The sequence below is a fragment of the Coffea arabica genome, chromosome 8c (assembly GCF_036785885.1).
Source record: "Coffea arabica cultivar ET-39 chromosome 8c, Coffea Arabica ET-39 HiFi, whole genome shotgun sequence".
Classification (NCBI taxonomy): Eukaryota; Viridiplantae; Streptophyta; class Magnoliopsida; order Gentianales; family Rubiaceae; genus Coffea; species Coffea arabica.
In genome coordinates this window covers 41,744,105-41,762,444 of record NC_092325.1, presented here as the reverse complement: position 1 = coordinate 41,762,444, position 18,340 = coordinate 41,744,105, and the positions used below count along the sequence as shown (strand labels likewise).

The window sequence follows — 18,340 nt, the reverse complement described above, 5'->3', positions numbered from 1 at the left end:
ACCGTTTAGTTAATTAGTTGTTCCAAAGATTATTAGATTCTCTCCTGAGACGAAGGAATGAATTGGATGGTACGGGAGGAGGGAGTGCTAATAAGAGATTTGGGATTCAAAACCTTACACTTATATAATATATATATATATATATATATATATATATATATATATATATATATATATATATAAAAGGGGTGCTCTTGCCCTATAAATTATTTGAGAAGTCTTGTGTTCCATTCATTGATTTTGTATAGTGTGATTTGCATCTTAAAAACACCATCAATTCTAAACATGTAGACCATAATTCTCAATCACACAGGCGTAAGATCCATGTAGATCTCCTCTGTCTAATACTAGATGCCACTTCATTTCTCTTTTAATTGCAGAAACAAAAGGTATACAAAAGAAGGTGTAGCTGTATGGTTCTATACAGTTCGTCACAAACTTAGGATATTGTTCCTTTTTTTTTTACGTCTTTTTACTATTTAAAAGGGGAAAGAAAAGAATAAAATGAGTATAAGAAAGGGAAAAAGCATCTTTACCTAGTTTAAAAGAATAATGGGTCAAATGGATTTATTTAAATCGCTCTACACTACAGTCAATATTGTACTTCAAGTTAGCCCAAAAAGAATAATATTTGCGGGTTTTACCTGCTCAACCTAGAAAAACCCAAGGCAGATTTTTGTCAAATATAAGCCTCTAAAAAAATATGCTTAAGAATTGCATATGACTAAGCCAAACCAATGCTAAGTAATAAAGAACAAAAACAGCAGAGGAATTCAGACATCAAAGATTCCAGATTAGGGATGGCAACGGGGCGGGGTTGGGACGGGGGACCCCTCCCCCGTCCCCCGCCCCGTTGCCTATTAGTTCCCCCCGTTCCCCGCCTCCCGCTCCCCCCGCCCCGCCCCGCCCCGCCCCGGACCCGCCTTGCCCCGCTTCTCCCGCGGGTGCCCCCACGGGGTTAATAAAATTTTATTATATAATTTTATTATAATTAAATTTTAATAAATAATCAAGTACTAAAATATCAACACATCACCAAATTATTATTCATTGTAATTTTATAATTGAAACTCATAAAAACAATCAAACAAAAGTTATTTGAATACAATCCAATATGATGAAATAAATATAACTAAAATAGTCAAGTTTTCACTTTTAGTACAAATACAATCACTAATTCATTATTGTGTTTGTACTTTGTTTTTGAGAAAAAAATGTTATTCTATTAAGTGTAATTAGAAATTTAGTATAAATGTATTAGTAAATTTAGTATAACTAATTAATAAATTTTATTAGTAGACATGTATAATTATTCATATAATTGATAATATCAATTATATTACATAAATTACTATACATTATATAATACATCTAACTAATAATATCATTATCATAAGTTTATAACTAATTAACTTATATATTATATATAATTATATATATATATATATTTTTTGCGGGTGGCGGGGCGGGGGATGGGGCGGGAGTATACTCCCCCGTCCCCCGCCCCGTTTCTAAGCGGGGGGAAAAAATTCCCCCCCGCCCCGAGAGCCCCCCGCGGGCACCCGCCCCCATTGCCATCTCTATTCCAGATGATCGTCTCTCCTCTCTATATGTCAAATATTGGAACAATCTAGACAGCAGAAAAGTCTTTTTACGTAGATTTTGTGCTATGCTGAATTTTTCACTTTTTTTTTTTTTTTGCTTTAGACTGACAAAATGTGCATCATAATTCAGACAGTATATAACATGTTTTCTTTTCTTCTTCTTCTTTTTTTTAACCTTCCATCCCTTGCTACACTATTTTTATTTTTAACTGCCAGGTTCAAGATTCAAACTCTAAATCTGATAGCGAGAAAATTCTAATAGCCCTTCTCCTAAGCACTTGCCAACCCTGCTGGTTCATGAAATGTATCTCATTTCTGATTTTCCCCATTTCAATTAAGATATGGGGAGTTTGCAAATCTCAGGCACAAGAAAGGGCATCTTTCGGTTTTTCTTGATTAGGCAATAGTAATGCTTTTTTGTTTTTGTTTTTGGAACTCCCAAACACTTGAAGAGTGTACATTGGGCTAGATCTCCACAAGATCTCACTTGGGATAACGACCACCTATTTGAAGGTGTCTCTTCTCAGAGAAAAAAGTTTCTTACTTCGTCCTTAAGGAGCCAAAGACTTGGGGGTAGTGGTGATTTGGAGATTGGGGGCTACTTTTAACTTGGTTTTATCTCTAACCTACGGCAAAAAGTAAACAATTATAATGAGGCAGAGGAAGACCAAATAGAGGAAACCACAAGGAACAACACAAAACAGTGTGAAAAAGTCCAAAGCCAGACAGTCAAACATAACAATATATTGAAAAACCATGGAACTAATCCACAATTGACGCACCAGATGCTGATCATATTGTTTTGGATCCACCATCTGCCTGTCTTTTTTTTTTTTTTTCTTGGGTAGGTAATAGAAGGGTTAAATTTCAAAACCATATCCAATTGAGAATGGCACTTGCGTTTATTTTATTTTATTTTTTTGGTAAAAAGTGTTATGCTTAGTTAATTTGTGAAGAAAAGCAAGAAAGGGGGCATGATGATTTTTCTTTCACTATTATATTTTGTGCATGAACCAATAATTCTCCTATTGTTTGTTTGTTTTTGAAGTAGTAATTTGGAGAAGCAAATAAAAAAGTCTTTCTTGTTGGTTAGAATAGAATGCGTTAACAGTACAAAAAAGAAAAGTAAAAAAAAAAAAAGAAAAAAGAAAAGGGAACCTCACCCCATCTCTTTTAACTTACTTCAACTTGGTTGGTATAACAATCAAATTTTGTTCTGTCAAAAGAAAAACCAGAAAACAATTAATACTATAATTTCTTGAGAGATCTAATAAAGAATAATGAAATGGGAGTAGATGGGTGGGAATAATAATCAATAAAGAACAATAATATGTTTAGTCAGCAAACTACTTGATGCGGATGAAATGGATGGTGATGATGGATCAATTTGAGTTGATTCCAAGAAAACTCTTTAAAATTTTTCCCCTTTTGTCCTTTGACATTCATTTCTTTAAAACTGGGCTGCCATGTGATTTCTTCTAAAGCACAAAATAATAATAATGCAAGAAAGGAAGGAGTCACACACTACTACAATAGATGGCCATTGGCATGACTTTTGGCCTTTGGATATTGACTCATCAAATCTGTCCTCAGTTTCTAACTCTAAAGCATAAAGAAAAAGGGGCATTAATGCATCAAACCAAATTAATTCATGGTCCAAATTTGGCACTTTTGTTTTTGCCTAAATCTATAATATATCTTTTCTTTCTTCTCTTATAGCTCATTCATTTAGGGAAATTACACTTGACTCCCTTGAAGTTTCTCTTACACTTTTTTTTTTTTTTTTTTTTTGGTAAAAATGATTTCATATAGTCCTTTCGATAATGAAATTTAGGATCTCCTCACACTCTACCAATTAGAAATGATGATTGTGGAACCAAAAACCTTTCCCTTTTAGCTAAAACTAAATCATTTAAGAGAGGGTTATGGAATGCAAAATTAAGAAGAATTCATCGTAATTTTCAAAATAAATGAAAATTCTTTTTTATTATGAGAAACCTCAAGAATGGTCAGTGGGAAGGATTATAAATAGGAGTTTTCAGCTCCAGGGCATCCCAATTATATATAATAAAAAACTCGAGGATGGTTAATGTAGTTTATCTGATTTATTTTGGTGTTAGAAATTTTACTTTTGTTATTTGGGATGGTCATAAGCTTGGAAATCAAACAAAATTTCTAGTACAATGGTTGAATCTAACTCTGTGTTCTGGTAAAATTGGTCCAACCTGGAATTCTTATTGGAAGAACATGACCTTTTTTTTTTTCCTCTTTTTGAACAATGGAGGAACATGACCTTAAGTGCCACATGACAAAAAAAATTAGATAACTATTATGAAACATGGAACACTGTACTTTATTCCTCATTTCTCCCCCATTGCAAGAAAAGAAAAGGAGAGAAGCCCAATTAAGAGATTTCGCAAAAATCTACAAGAACTATCTATGGTCCTGAATTTCTTCAAAACTAGTCTTCTTTCCTTTTAATCCCAAATTTTAATTTCTTGGTTCCATGTAGTAGTCAGTCATCATTTGCAAAATTCGTAGGAGCAGATCAAACTAATATTACTGATTAACATCCCTTCCATTAAGATTGAATTAAAAAGAAAACTAGAAGGTCAGTGCATACCACATCATCTAGGACCCACATGTGAGATCTCTCTTGGAACCACATCAATGGTGAGAAATGAGGCATTGAAGCTGGTATGTATAGCCAATAGTGGCACCACATTTGACACTAAACTAATTTTTTTGTACAAAAAATATTAATTACTATAAATTTCTAGATACATATTATTTTATTTATCAGCATCATGTCGCCATAAACGCATCAGAATTTTCAATCAATCGTTTATTTATCTTTTTTTTTTTTACATATACCTGTTTTACCAAAAAGAAGTTTGATACATCAGAGAGAAGTATATATATTGTAAAAGAAAGAATATAAGAAGTCCAAACAAACTTTCTTGTTTCTTTCTCTTTTTTGTTGTTCTCTGGCTTGGCCCTGCCTATCTTTTTCTACTCTTTCTTCTCATATGTTATCATCATATTTTTCACAACCATAACTAAATAAGTAATTACAGAAAAATCATCACCAGTATACATACCTTTTTTTTTTTAGAGAAAAAAAAAATCACCAGCATACATACTCAAACAAAAGGTTCAACGATTCATTAACTCTCTCTTGTCCTTTTCATTTATTCGAAAACTGGTATTTGAAAAATGGTTGTACTACTGCTACAATCTGTTCAAGATAACATATAACTAAAAGTCTACAGTCAACAAGAAGATAGAGCAATAATATTCCTCTACCCCATTAAGTACTTATTAAAAAAAAATATTCTTTATGTGTTTATAATACCTTAATTGAAAGAAGTAAAATTGTAACTTGTGAGATGTATAAGTAATCTATAGACATTAACATCAATCAAGAAAAAAAAATATAAGAATTTGTGGAAAAAGCAAAGCAGTAAAGAAAGCTGAAACATTTACTTCACATACAATACAACAAGAAGAGAGGTCATACATAAACAAAACCTTCCCCTCTTCCTTTTTTCCCATTTCACCTTCCCTTTTATCAACCCATTCATTAGATTCCTACAATCTCCAAATGGTCTTCTCTGTTTTCCATTGGGTTGTACAGATTCTGAGCTAAAAAACCCATCTTTTTACCTTTCAATTACTTGTTGAATTTTTGCTGTTTTTAGTGGTTTTTCTGGGACTTTAAGATACAGGCTCCTCTGGGTCTTGTTGGGTTTTTGCTGTTTTTTGCAAAACTATATTGTAGAAAAAGGCTTCATACCCAGAAGCATAAGTTCTATAACTGGCTCAAGAAGAATAATTTAAGTCATATATATTTAAAAAGTTTAATCTTTTAAAATTTTTGTTGAAAAAATTTTCTTGGGAAAACTGGTTTCTTTCTCCCTATTAAGACTCAATCCTCTTGGAAAGTTTGCTTATTTTAAAATTTAGGGAGAAAAGAAATTCACAGATATGGGAAAGCAAGGACCTTGCTATCACTGTGGTGTTACAAGTGAGTTTAATTTTTATTTTTCGTATTTTTCAAATATATTTTCATTTAAGCTCTTCAATATTCAAGAAAAATGGGTTCTTTTTGGATATTCTTTGTTTTCATATAGTCTATAATGGGTTTCTATGCTGAGATGAGTTTGTTTAATCTTGAGAAATGAATGCCCATATGCTAGTTCATTTTTCAAAAAAACAAAAAAGATGTTTATAATAACTGAACAATTATCGCTAGTTTGTGCTGTTAAGACTACTACTCTGTTTGTCTATGAATCTCATAATATAAAATCGTCTTTTCAATATTGAATTGATTAAATGAAACTGGGTTTCTGTTTTCTTGTTTGTTTTGATGTTCTACTTAGCCTTATTCTCTTCTTCTTGAGTTTGTGTACTACCCTTTGACTCTCTTGAACAATGTATTACTAGTGGAAATTTGGCTGAGAGCTGTTGTTTAGCTGTGCAATTTGTAATCTATTGTACCCATTTCGCTACCCCAATTGCAGTTAGAAGTCTTCCTGGCTCAATTGGTCTACTCTTGCCAAATGCAAATACCTGAATTTATTGAAAAGATCTGCTTGAAGCAATTGTATTTGCATTCCTTACATGATCGTTTGCTAGACTAAGTGGTCATCTTATTCACACTTGAAAGAATACAAGTAAAGAACCGGTGCCAATTTTTGCTGGTTTCAGTCCAGTTCAGTCTTCCAAACTTTACCCAAATGAAGGACAGCCTTTCCTGAACCATATGGTGTTTGATTATGATTCATAATTTCCTCCACTAATATAATCCAAGGGCACATTGCTTTTTGGTTTAGTGGCATTGTTTCTCGAAATAAGGGCTCAAATTTCTCATTCAGTCACCTTATTGATTTGTTTTTCACCATTTCTTCATAAGCTATCTGATGATGACTTCACCCTGCCAACCATCTTTTTTTCTTATATGTGCACAATCCAATTCGTTCTGTGTTGCCTAAAACATATGGTACATGCAGTTCCACAATGCTTGTCTAAATGGGAGATTCCAATGCTCCATCAGCTAAACAATGATCTTTGGCACTTCTTCACTTTTAGAAACCAATTGCTTCATGCTGAGTGGTTAACAATTTTGGACAATCTTCTCTTGCCTGTCATTTGCTTGTCCTAGGATTTCAGTTGTAGGGAAGTTATAATGGACTTTGTTGTGGTTGTAATTTCCAATTTATTGCAGCTTCTAGAATGATATGTCTAGTATTCAAGTTCAAAATACAACAATTTAGAACAAGTTGGACATCAGTGACTGAGAAAATTCAAGTCTATACTGCAGATGCCTGTGGGAGTCATCTTCATCCCAACCTTAGCTCTCGATATTGCTATTTTGGTCTGAGATCATTTGTCAAGTATTATTTCACTTTTCATTATCGATGATACTCCTACTATTGCCTCTTTTCGTCTTCTCCTTTTGTTCTCATTCTTGAGATGGCCATTCTATGGTCACTCATGAGTTTCTTTGATATCCTATGCACTGATAAGCTCACTTTTCCAAATTTGAGTGAACACGTTATATCAGAAGCTCATTTAGAGTAAACTTTAAAATGCTTGCCACTCCCTTACAACTATTTGTTTTTCTTTTGTCAGAAAGAATCTGTTACTGAGATTCCTACTAAAATTCTCTTTGTATGTATCAATTGCTCTGTTGCTTTTATGTGTACAATTCTGTTCCTGTAATTTCTTTGCGATATTTGTATGACAAATAGAGTGTGCAGTGTCAATAATCTGCTGAAAAGCATTATATACTGATCGCTTGCATTTGATCAATGCTACAGGCACCCCTCTATGGCGCAATGGGCCTCCAGAGAAGCCAGTACTGTGCAATGCATGTGGATCCCGGTGGAGAACAAAAGGGACACTCGTAAACTATACCCCTTTACATGCTAGAGCAGAACCAGATGACCTTGAGGACTATAGAAATTCTAGGGTGAAGACTATATCTGTTAAGAATAAAGAGGCAAAGGTTCTTAAGCGGAAGCCGAATCATGAAATTGAAGTTGGAGCCTTTTCTCCTGATTATAACCATGGCTTCCGCAAAGGTTTAGATGAAGACACAAGCAACAGATCCAGTTCAGGCTCTGCTATATCTAATTCTGAGAGCTGTGCCCAATTTGGCAGTGCTGATGCAAGCGACTTGACTGGTAGGCTCACTGTATATGCATGAGTTTCATACAGAGTTTCAGCGCCTTTTGCATCAACATTCTCCATGCCTTCCCAGTAAAACCGTCAATTCTGAGTTTTCTATTTTTGTTTTCTCCTCTGAATGAAAAAGATACTATTTAACTTTGACATTGTATTGTTATTATAGCATAATTCTGCAGGATTATCTTTGCATTGAAAATGCAATTGGCTGTGAAGCATTTATATATTTTCAGGTCCAGCCCAGCCCATGGTTTGGGATTCGATGGTGCCTTCAAGGAAGAGAACCTGTGTTACTCGTGCTAAGCCGTCACCAGTTGAGAAGCTTACCAAGGATCTGTATACCATCTTACATGAACATTCTCCCTACTTCTCTGGGTCTTCTGAAGAAGATTTGCTTTTTGAGAGCGACAAACCTATGGTATCTGTCGAGATAGGACATGGAAGTGTACTCATTCGGCATCCCAGCTCAATAGCTAGAGAAGAAGAATCAGAAGCTAGCTCCCTTTCGGTTGATAACAAGCTACACCCAGTCAATGAGGCTTATTCTCGGTTGACAACCTTTTCTGTACATACTGATAACAAAGGTGTCAATCTTCCAAATCCAGGAGCAGAGAAAGTTAAGAAGCCTACTGTACAGGGTGGGGAACAAGAGCAGATTAAATGGTAATTTGTTATATGATGTTAGTTATCAGACAGACAAAACTGCTATAACTTTAGGGGCTTAGGGACAGTTTTTAGATGAGAATATATGGCCATGTGGTATGGGATGCATTTTCTGATATTTGCCATTCGAGCTGAAGAACATATTGCCTTATAATTGAGGAGTAGAAATAGTTTGCTACGTATAATACATTTTTACCAGGAGTCACTCAAACAATACCTGGAATTTTATTTCTCTTATTCCAGAGTTTGTGAACTAGGTGTTTCTGCATTCTCTGTTGTGTAAACTTGGTTAAAAACTTTGGCATGTGTGATTATATATGCTTTCTTGTCATTATGCTTTTTTTTTCCCTTACCAATTAAATTTGGTCTAACTATAGCTTGTGCTTATATTATAGGGATAAAGATCAGCTGGAGAAACTGCAATTGCTGGGTCATCACAGTTCGCCACTACGTTATGTTGATCTGAAAGTAAGTTGCAGGGCTCTAATCTTCCATTCTTTTTGACTTGTCTTGTTCATATGGTAAAACAAATAAGAAAAAGAAAATGATGATATTATGTTTTGTCATTCAACAACTATTCAACAGAAATTGGAACTTTTTGGTCCAGCAGACGTACTCTGTTTTTTCTTTTCAATTTTTAATTGCTTTTGAGTCTTCAGTTGCAAATGTCATAAGCTGGAGTCTTATAAAGGTCATCTTGCAGTTCAGTACTTCACTTACTTTATCAGGGTTATACAATATTCCAGGTTTATTGCTAAGCTCCAAGTCATTGGAACCATGAACCTTCTATGTTTGAACTTTGAATCATGTAGTTTGACAAGCTGGTTGTTGTCTATATCTGATGCAGGATCTTCTCAATTTTGGTGAGTTTGTGAGTTGCTTAACTAAGGAGGAGCATCAGCAGTTACTTAAATATTTGCCATCCATTGATACTTCTGGACCACCTGAGAGGTTTGTCCCACCATCCCTCTTGTTTGTCTCGAGTCACTATGAAGTCAAGAATCAAGCATGCTAACTAATGTAACCTAAAGAGATAGAGAGGATTAACTCAAAGTATTCTGATAAGTCACATGCAGAAAGTGCTCATCATTTGTGATGGGGCTCTCTGGAAATTGGAAACACACAGGAAACTTTACATCATAGATATAAGTGGACTTGATTGTTCTGAAAATTATCCGAACAGACACAAGGTGTCTTCTTGAAGTGTGGACGTTCACATAATATAATCAGCTAAACTGCTTTTAATGTCATCCTGGATCATCATCTCTGCTTTCAGTATTGGCTAAGCAAGCACATTCTCATGTCAGTTGTAAATAGTGGCATTTAGAGGATCTAACATGCATGCTTCGTCACTAAAAGGGTTGTCTTGTTTCTATACAGTCTCAGAAACATGTTTGATAGCATACAATTTGAGGAGAACCTGTCTTCCTTCCAGAAGCTGCTTGCTGAAGGTGTTTTTGACAACACACTGTTGGGGGTGAAGACAGAAGATTGTAGGACTCTGAAGAAATTTGTATTGTGCAATTTGACAAAATCAAAATGGGTGGGTCAATATAATCTACTAAAGGTTTGTACATGATAATGACCTCATTTGCTATGAGTTGCACTCTTTCCCCTTAAAAATGGTATAAATTTATTGATCCTAATTATATTCTGGCTGTAGGATGTTAAATGTAGAAGTAGTATTAGCATGTCTGAAGTTGGAGGAGAATTTGATGCTGTTGCAACAGGTCATTCAGTGAATGCTAAAAGATCACGTGATGGACAATATCAGAAGTTTCCAGGTCTGCCATACCGTCTTTTTTCTATTATTACTACACTGCTTATGTCCTTAGAACATGTTCTCTTTGAGATCACAAAGCAGCTCATAGTTGGAGGGTGGTAGCACTGTAGTAAATTCTGATAGATGATATGGGGTGAAAAGCCAAGCTATAGGGCTCAAGTTGCATGTCAAGTTGATCATTTCAGGGGTTGCATGTTCCTGGATATTTCTTGTGATATTACATAGTTGCCAACTATCCGTATACAAAAAAGTTGATTACGTGGACTTTAGCCAATTAAATGTAAACATTGTTATGCACTTGGTTTTCTGTTCAATGGAGTGGATTTTTGAGCCTTGGGCCTTGCAAAAAGGTGTTAGACCAATCTCCTTAAGAGACAAAACAAAAATTGCTTCTTATGATATCTTACTAGTCCGCTGATGTCTTTCTCACTATGCTTCTTTTTCTTGCCTTCTGAATTATGATGCAAGACAAATAAATAGAGCTTCTTAAAATATAAGGATCTGAGATAGCTGCTGGGTGGCATATGAGGAAGTTCTTATGAACATTTTGTATAAGAGGTTCACATGATTGGAATCAAAAAATTGTTTGTTTGGATTATTCGCTGTGGTAAAACAGCCAAGGGTAATAGACTTCAGAGCTAATTCAACAGGCCTAGTTTTTAACATGATCCTTTTATATTACCATGAATGTCTTGTAACCGCATTGGAATAACCTCCATTTCCATTTCCTTTTCAGGAGCAAAGACCATAATGAAGAGTCCAAAAAGAGTGATGATGAAAGCCAGCTATGAACACAGGGAGGTAACAGACAATGATGGCTCATGCTTCAGTCCAAGAAGTCTCTTTGCCCTGCCTGCTGATAATAGCTCCTTGGTGCTGGACTCTTTCAATACGGCAGAAAGTTCAGATCAGGATCTACTGCTGGATGTGCCTTCCAACAGTTCATTTCCGCAGGCAGAACTCCTGCTTCCAACTTCAAGTTTTGGTGCCCAAGCAAGCACTTGTAGTAGCTCAGGATACCCACAGCTCTTGCATCCCTAACCAGAGCAGCGCGACCCTGATACAATAGCTAGGCTATTAGATGCCATCTTGTCACTTCTTCCAAACCCAGCTGTTGTGCTTCATATGTTTTGCATGCCAACATGAAACGTGGGATCTGTTTTGAGGGTTGCTTTTCCCCTTTTCTTGGTTTTTTTTTGCTCGGGCTGCTTTACCTATATCATACATGGAATTCTAGGAAATGGATATGGGTGGCTTTTTGTATAGGTTGACAGATATTGTATTATATAGCTCATAACGCCGAAGAGGTGGTAACTTAAAACTTTGAAGAGTTCCATATGCTACATAGTTGTTAAGCCTGCCATCAGTGACTGGCATATCTCTCTCTCTTGGCCGATGAGCCGAGCAATGTCATACCTTTATCTAAACGTCAATTTGCTTGCCATCACTTGAGATCTCAATGATTTGTGGGTAGGTCCTGGTTTGTGAATCAGTAATCCATTTGATACAGGGTGGTCTTTGTTAATGAACACGTCTCCAGAATTTCAAGTACTGTAAACATCATTTGAAGCTATATCTTATCCAGCTCTTTTGAGGGGAGAAATTCCTTGGTTATATTCAATAACTGGTAATCATGATCAGATTGGGGGAACCGAGTCTGTGAAGATTTTTCATACGTTGTAGAGAATACTTGCTTACATACTAATCAAAAGATTAGCTGCTAGTCATATCATATGTAAGGTCATTGTTCCTCCAGATAGAATGTCCCTATAAACTTTGAGAGACAAGCTTCTTAAATGCTACTGGTAGAACGATGCCTACCAACATTTCGAGAAGATTTATCATTCAGCAAGTTATCCATCTGTTTTCTTCCAACTTCTATTTGCCTGCATTTTCGTACTGGAGCTCCTGCATACAAATCATCTCTCTTCATTTAATTACTCCAGAATTTTTCCAGATCATTGAGGAAGGGCTTATCATCTAGATGTGCTTGGTATCCAAATTCGTACTCAGATCGCTTGGGAAAAGGCATGAATTGCCCTGTGTTTGAGTTACGGACCTCCAACAATGGTTACCAACAAGGTAATGATTTTTGCTGGCCTGTGACGAACTGAATTAAAGTAAGATCTGTTGAAGAAATGGTCATAATTCCCTATGCAGGCGTCCTTGAAGATCAAAGTAATACTGTGCCGAAATCCCACATCTTTGTTGAGGTTCAAATGTAACTGACAGTGCAGGCAGGGCTGTCTTTTGTTGGTGGGAATTGGACCAAAACTACTACTACTACGACCAAATTTCCACTTCGTGTATGGAAGTTAACCATCATAAGTTTGATTACATCGTGTTCTGTTGGAGTTAGGTGATGAAAATTTCGATATAAACAACAGTATGAATATTGCTCTTTTTCATATGAAAATGGACCAACTTCTTGATCAATTGTTTTTGTTCACGATCCAAAAGTCTTGTATAATTTTGAATTTTCAAGCAATTGAAAATCACTTTTGAGACAGAATAATTTATATTATACCATATAATCAATGGGGCCCCAAAATCAATTTGTTTTCCCTTAGCATGCATGACCTTTGTCTCAGACTCTCTCGCAGTAAGTATTTTAGTTTGTAAACATAATCAAAAGAGATTAAGAACAAAAGAAACATGATTGCTTCAAATTTATCCATTCCTCTAAGAATTGAAAAATTGGCTTCACGGAAACCAACATGTTTGAACCTCTCAAAACTAAAGCCTTGTTTGGATTGCTGTTTTCCATCGAAAAATTACGTTGTTTTCCGTGAACACGTTTTCCTATTACCTTTTCCCCTCACCACATCAAATCGTTACAGTAATTTTTCCATGAAAAATGATAAAAAATGCAATCCAAACGGGGTCTAAATCTTCATTAATAGCCGAACCTATCTAAGATCAAAAAATTATTTCATTTTCTCCTTGCGTTTCGAATTTCCATTCTCAAAATTCTTCTATTAAAAACTTCATGTTTTCTCTAGACCACTGTTTCCATCTCGTACATTCATCAATTCACCCACGAAAAAACACCTCGGGGTTTCCACCTATTCAAATGCAAAAATCTAAATAATGATTCTAATAAAATAGTTTGATGACCTTGTCCATTAGGCTTCCTTAAGGATAATATACATCTTGGCATGATTTGGCAGGATTTTGCAATTCTTACTATATCTATCAATCCAAGACCATGGCGATTCCGATGATGAGACTCTGAAGAGTTCCCGTTCCAATTTTCCAAGCTTGCTCCAAGCACAGAGGTACATGGAAATGGAGAAGGATAGTGAGAGTCTCATCACTGTAATAGTTTTCGGAAGGATCGTTTGAATTTGAATGGGACCGTTGGCTCCTTCCCGCCTCTTTGAGGTTAGGTACGGTTGTACGGCCCACCCGCCACTTTCCCTTAGCAGGTGAGGCTACAGGCAGGGGCAGGTATATTAAGTCAGACGGCGTCGTACGAAGGGAAACTATTCGCTACTTGTCTTTTCTTCTCGCCACATACGACGAAAATACAAATCAAAATGAGGAGATAAATACATCAAGCCCAAAAAAGAAAAAAAAATAAAAATTCAGCCTTCTATTTCATTCTTAAATTATCACGTTGATGAGTTCATAAAATATATTATTAATTCTATGAAAGAAAATAAATATTATTAATTCTAGAAAAATCATTACACCTGATAAAACCACATAGGACCTAAAATAAGAGTGACAAGCTACAAATTAAATTTTCTAGTTTTTTTTTTTTTGCTCAAAAAGAAACATATAATAATATTTGTGCTATTTTCAATATTAACCAAAATATGTTGCGTCTGAAAGGACCAGAATACGTAGGCAACACTAATAAAGCAGACACAGAACAAGAAGAACATATAAGACCTGAATCACTTCTTGCCAAAGGAAAAAGAGAAATCAAGAACTCATCACTAAAACAATTGCAGTAGCTGTTATTTCCAGAAGTGAAAACTCTTTTAACTCGTTTGTCTGTAAACAACCCATGTCAGCTAGGCATTCATAACATAAAAGCAAAAAGAGAAGAAAACAAAGAAAAGCATTTTCAGACATTTCCTCCCCTTGTTCAGTAAGCAACTTACAGAGACTAGTCTGACATTCAAACAGGACAGTTGAAGTTTTAACAGGCTAATTGACATACGTTGTGAATTAGCACCTGCACATTGGACATATCAATAACAGAAATTTGAAGTCATGAGAGTAGATCATATACCAGTTGAGAAATTGCCCCCGTGGTATCCCCTTCGTCATAAAGTCTTTAAGTTACAGTGCATGAAAAGATGGAGTTATATCACAATGTCAGGATTAAATCTCCAAAGTCACCAAATTTACCTTTTATGCAGAACTGTTAAAGTTAAAGCAATAACAAGAGGTTCTTCTAGCAAACCATCAATTACACCAAGATAGCTCGACAAAACACTAATGAGAAGTTATCTCTTGTTTCTGACTACAAATAAACCGAGTGTAGAAGGTCATCCTTGTGCCAATCAAAATCCCAAAGCACTGAACTTGAACCTCACTTTAAATGACAGATGATACATTCAACAGAACAACTCACATTAACATTAGCCCAACTACAAATTTCTATTCAACTACACATCTAAAAGTTTCAAATGCATGAAGCATAGACTTCAAATCCATCTAGGCTGCGGAAAAGTCATACCCTTCCTCTTTGCCGCCTCCAAGATATCTACATCTTCACTTGCATCATTCGCCTTTCCCAAAACAACTGCCACAGTATCCAAAAGCTCCTTCCAAGGTGGATTTTTCACGTCCAACTTACCAACCCTCTGCTTTCCTCCCACATCATCACCCTTCTCCCTCAATGATAATGGCAATTCACGCCTTCTTTGAACAACTTCCTTTGAGCACTGATTCCCATCATCGCCACTACCATGGTACCTGAACTGCTCAATTTTCCCCATGTTCCTACAAGCTAAGACTTTTTCACTACTTCTCTGCACCTCATCATTCCTATTGTTCCTATTCCCTTCCTCAGATGCCTCAACCACCAAATCTCCATTTACCAACGAACTTTTGTTACCGCCATCTAAACCAACATCCCTCTCCTTCCCTGGATCATCAACACCACTTTTACCCGTGTACTTGAACTTTTCAATTTCTTCTATGTTCTTACCACCAGAAACCCCCTCACCCTCCCGCAGCTCATCATTCCCATTCTCCCAGTGCCCTTCCTCAAATCCCTCCACCACCAGACCTCCATTTATCATCACATAATTTTCACCGTTATCTAAATCACCACCCTCCTCCTGCTCCCCCGGATTACCAACACCACCATCGTGACCACAGTGAACCTTCTCCATTTCTCTCTCACTATCATTCTGGCCATCAGAAATCTCCTCAACATTTTTCTGCATTTCAACATTTTGACGAGCCCCATCAATTCCCACAGATTCGTCACCCGAATCTAGATCAATTACAATTTTATCCTCATCAAGCCCTATCCCCTCATCATTCTCATCGACATCCAAATAAAAAGGCACCTGCTCATCGAGACCATCAACCTTCTCTGTAATTTCTGTCTCATCAATACACACAGTTTGCCTCTCCGAATCCCAATTCTCCTCCCAAACCCTACTTTTCTTCGACACGGGTTCATCTAATTCACCCTCAAAACCCCTAAATTTCTTCGATTCCCTCTCAATTCCTTCAATTTCCTCAACCTCTCCTTCCAATTCCTCCGTCTCCATAAGCCCTAGACTTTCCCCTCTTGCTCCTAATACAAAACTAGCCTCATTCTCACCACAACCAGCATCAATTGCCACCATCCCGACATCATCTGAGCCGTCAACTCTCTCATCAACGGTTGTCATGGGTGTAGCAAGTTTCTGGGGTTCTTCTTGCGAGGATGAGGCGGATATATTATGGTGCTCAGGAGGGGTTTGGAATTCTTCATTTTCTTGAGGATTACTATCGTAAATCGAAGCCTTGTCGTCATCCCCATCCTCGCCATCGGTTTCGGGAGGGGAGACCATAATAATTCCCGGAGGCTCCGACGCCGGAGGGTTTGGGGAATATTGTGACGGCAAAGAATCGACGGCGTCAGGGAACTTCTCGGATTCTAGAGCAAAAGGGCAGTTCTGTAATTTCAGTTCCTGGGAGGAAGTGATTTGGCAGAGCTTGATGAGCGAGCCGAAGGGGTCTTCTTCTCCTCGTCTTTCCATTTCTGCAACTAGAGCACTCTGTGTGTTGTGCTTTTACGGTTCATTTTGGGAGCTTAAAGCCAATATTCTCCCGCCATTGGAATTTGGAGTTTCATTTGTCTTGGTTTGTTCCAACTTCATTTGTAGCTTCTTCCAGAGTGATTTGAAAAATAAAACCAGCATATTTTCATATGAATTTAATTGCATTTCAGCAATGATAGGGGAAGTTTTTGGGGCCTATCTTGCATTTCTCTAGGTTTTTCTTAACCATTTTTGGCCATGTAAATTTATCTTACCGATAGTTCAATTTAGGGGTGCAAACGAGCTGAGCTCGAATCGAGATTTGATTAATCGAGCCGAACTCGAGTTAATTTTGTGAAGCTCGAACTCGAGCTCGAGTTCGACGAGTTCAAAATATCAAACTCGAGCTCGAGTTCGAGCTCGAGCTTAAAAAATAAAAAATAATTATTATTATTTTATTTTTAAAAAATAAAAAATAATTATTTATTTTTAAAAATAAATAAAATAATAATTTTTTTAATAAATAATAAAATATTAGGAATATATATGTAATTTTACTATTAAAATAAAAAATAAAAAATATATATAATTGAGCTCGCGAGCCAACGAGCTTAATGTTTTTGAACTCGCGAGCCAACGAGTTTAATGTTTTTGAACTCGATCTCGAGCTCGAGATCGACTTAATTAGCTCGAGCTCGAGTCGAGCTCGATATTGACGAGCTCGAGTCGAGCTCGTATTCGAGCCACTCACGAGCAGCTCGATTCGCGAAACACCCTTAGTTCAATCGGTTCAGTCGATTTTCCGCTACACTATGTGACCGACAGTTCAATATTTGGAAAGTTATTTTCCATCAAAAAATTTTTACGTTTTTCGTAAATACATATTTTAATTACCTTTTTACCTCACATATATCAAATTGTTATAGTATATTTTTTACAAAAACTTCAAAAAATTGCGTGGACGATTACTTTTGCGCTGGAAATGTTTTAATTGGTGGTGCCATCGTAAAAGGATTTAATTGGATACAAAATTTAAGTTAAAGATGTAGTAAATTGGGATAAAACAAAGTTAAGTGACTAAATCGACATAAGTAAAATGTTGAAGGACTAAATCGCTATTTTCCCTCTCGGCAATTTTATTATTATTATTTTTTTCCTAACGATAACAATCCTCTCGGCAATTACAGGAGAAGTTTATTGGGTCCTTCTTCCAAAAATGTAGCCCACATATCTGATGTTGCAACTGCCAACCAAGTACTACTACTTTTTTTTATTTTTTTTCATTTAATCCTTATATCTCATTTTAGACTTCATATCTACCTAAAATTTATGCAATGTCTATTTTTGTGTCATTTCACCTTTTAAAAATACAATTTAGCTCTAAATTGTTTAAAATTTCAAAATTTCTTACTAGATTCTGTATTTCTGCCTAAAAAATGTTATTACAATTATACAATTTATATTGTAGCTTTATTTTTATATAAACTTTTCAAACTTTATTCATAAATTCACAAATTTTTTTCATTTTTAATATTATTACAATTTCATGTTTTAGCACAGTTAGTTCTTTTTTAGTTTGTAATGGTCTATATAATAATAAAAAACATATTAATTAATTATGACATAGGTCAATAATGACTTAATCACAGTTAGTCCAATGGTTAACCTAGTAAGATTTCCGGTTCATTGAACGGTTTGAATTTTAAAATCTTGATCACTTGTGTGCCAAAGAAAATAAGAAATTTTTTAAAAAAACTTTGGGTGCAATTTCATGCCAAATATGCACATAAACTATTGGGTAAATATTTTTTAGGCTTCCAAAATCATAACACTAATTAATTAGCAATTGAATTCTAACTAATCGGACTTACCACTAACAAGGAAGT

The 18,340-nt window shown here is 35.8% G+C and overlaps 1 protein-coding gene across 3 annotated transcripts; it reads left to right on the top strand.

The window, feature by feature from the left end:
* The first annotated feature begins 5,124 nt into the window (after window positions 1-5,124).
* Window positions 5,125-11,432, top strand: LOC140013669 (GATA transcription factor 26-like). Of its 3 annotated transcripts, none has more exons than XM_072063328.1 (8): window positions 5,125-5,631; window positions 7,427-7,792; window positions 8,027-8,456; window positions 8,852-8,924; window positions 9,304-9,407; window positions 9,837-9,999; window positions 10,120-10,240; window positions 10,976-11,432. In XM_072063328.1, the coding sequence occupies exons 1-8, from the start codon at window positions 5,592-5,594 to the stop codon at window positions 11,278-11,280; spliced, it is 1,602 nt and encodes a 533-aa protein (XP_071919429.1). In that variant the 5' UTR covers window positions 5,125-5,591; the 3' UTR covers window positions 11,281-11,432. The 3 variants fall into 3 exon arrangements, with proteins under 3 accessions (XP_071919429.1, XP_071919428.1, XP_071919427.1); XM_072063327.1 differs by having other exon boundaries at window positions 9,837-10,023; window positions 10,979-11,432; XM_072063326.1 differs by having other exon boundaries at window positions 9,837-10,023.
* The last annotated feature ends 6,908 nt before the right edge of the window (window positions 11,433-18,340 follow it).

What these genes read in the sequence shown, in the direction of transcription:
- LOC140013669 (XM_072063326.1), top strand. Translation starts at nt 5,592, where the DNA reads ATGGGAAAGCAAGGACCTTGCTATCACTGTGGTGTTACAA. An exon ending in TACGTTATGTTGATCTGAAA is followed by an intron (nt 8,925 to 9,303) that starts GTAAGTTGCAGG and finishes TATCTGATGCAG; the next exon opens with GATCTTCTCAATTTTGGTGA. An exon ending in ACAATATCAGAAGTTTCCAG is followed by an intron (nt 10,241 to 10,975) that starts GTCTGCCATACC and finishes TTTCCTTTTCAG; the next exon opens with GAGCAAAGACCATAATGAAG.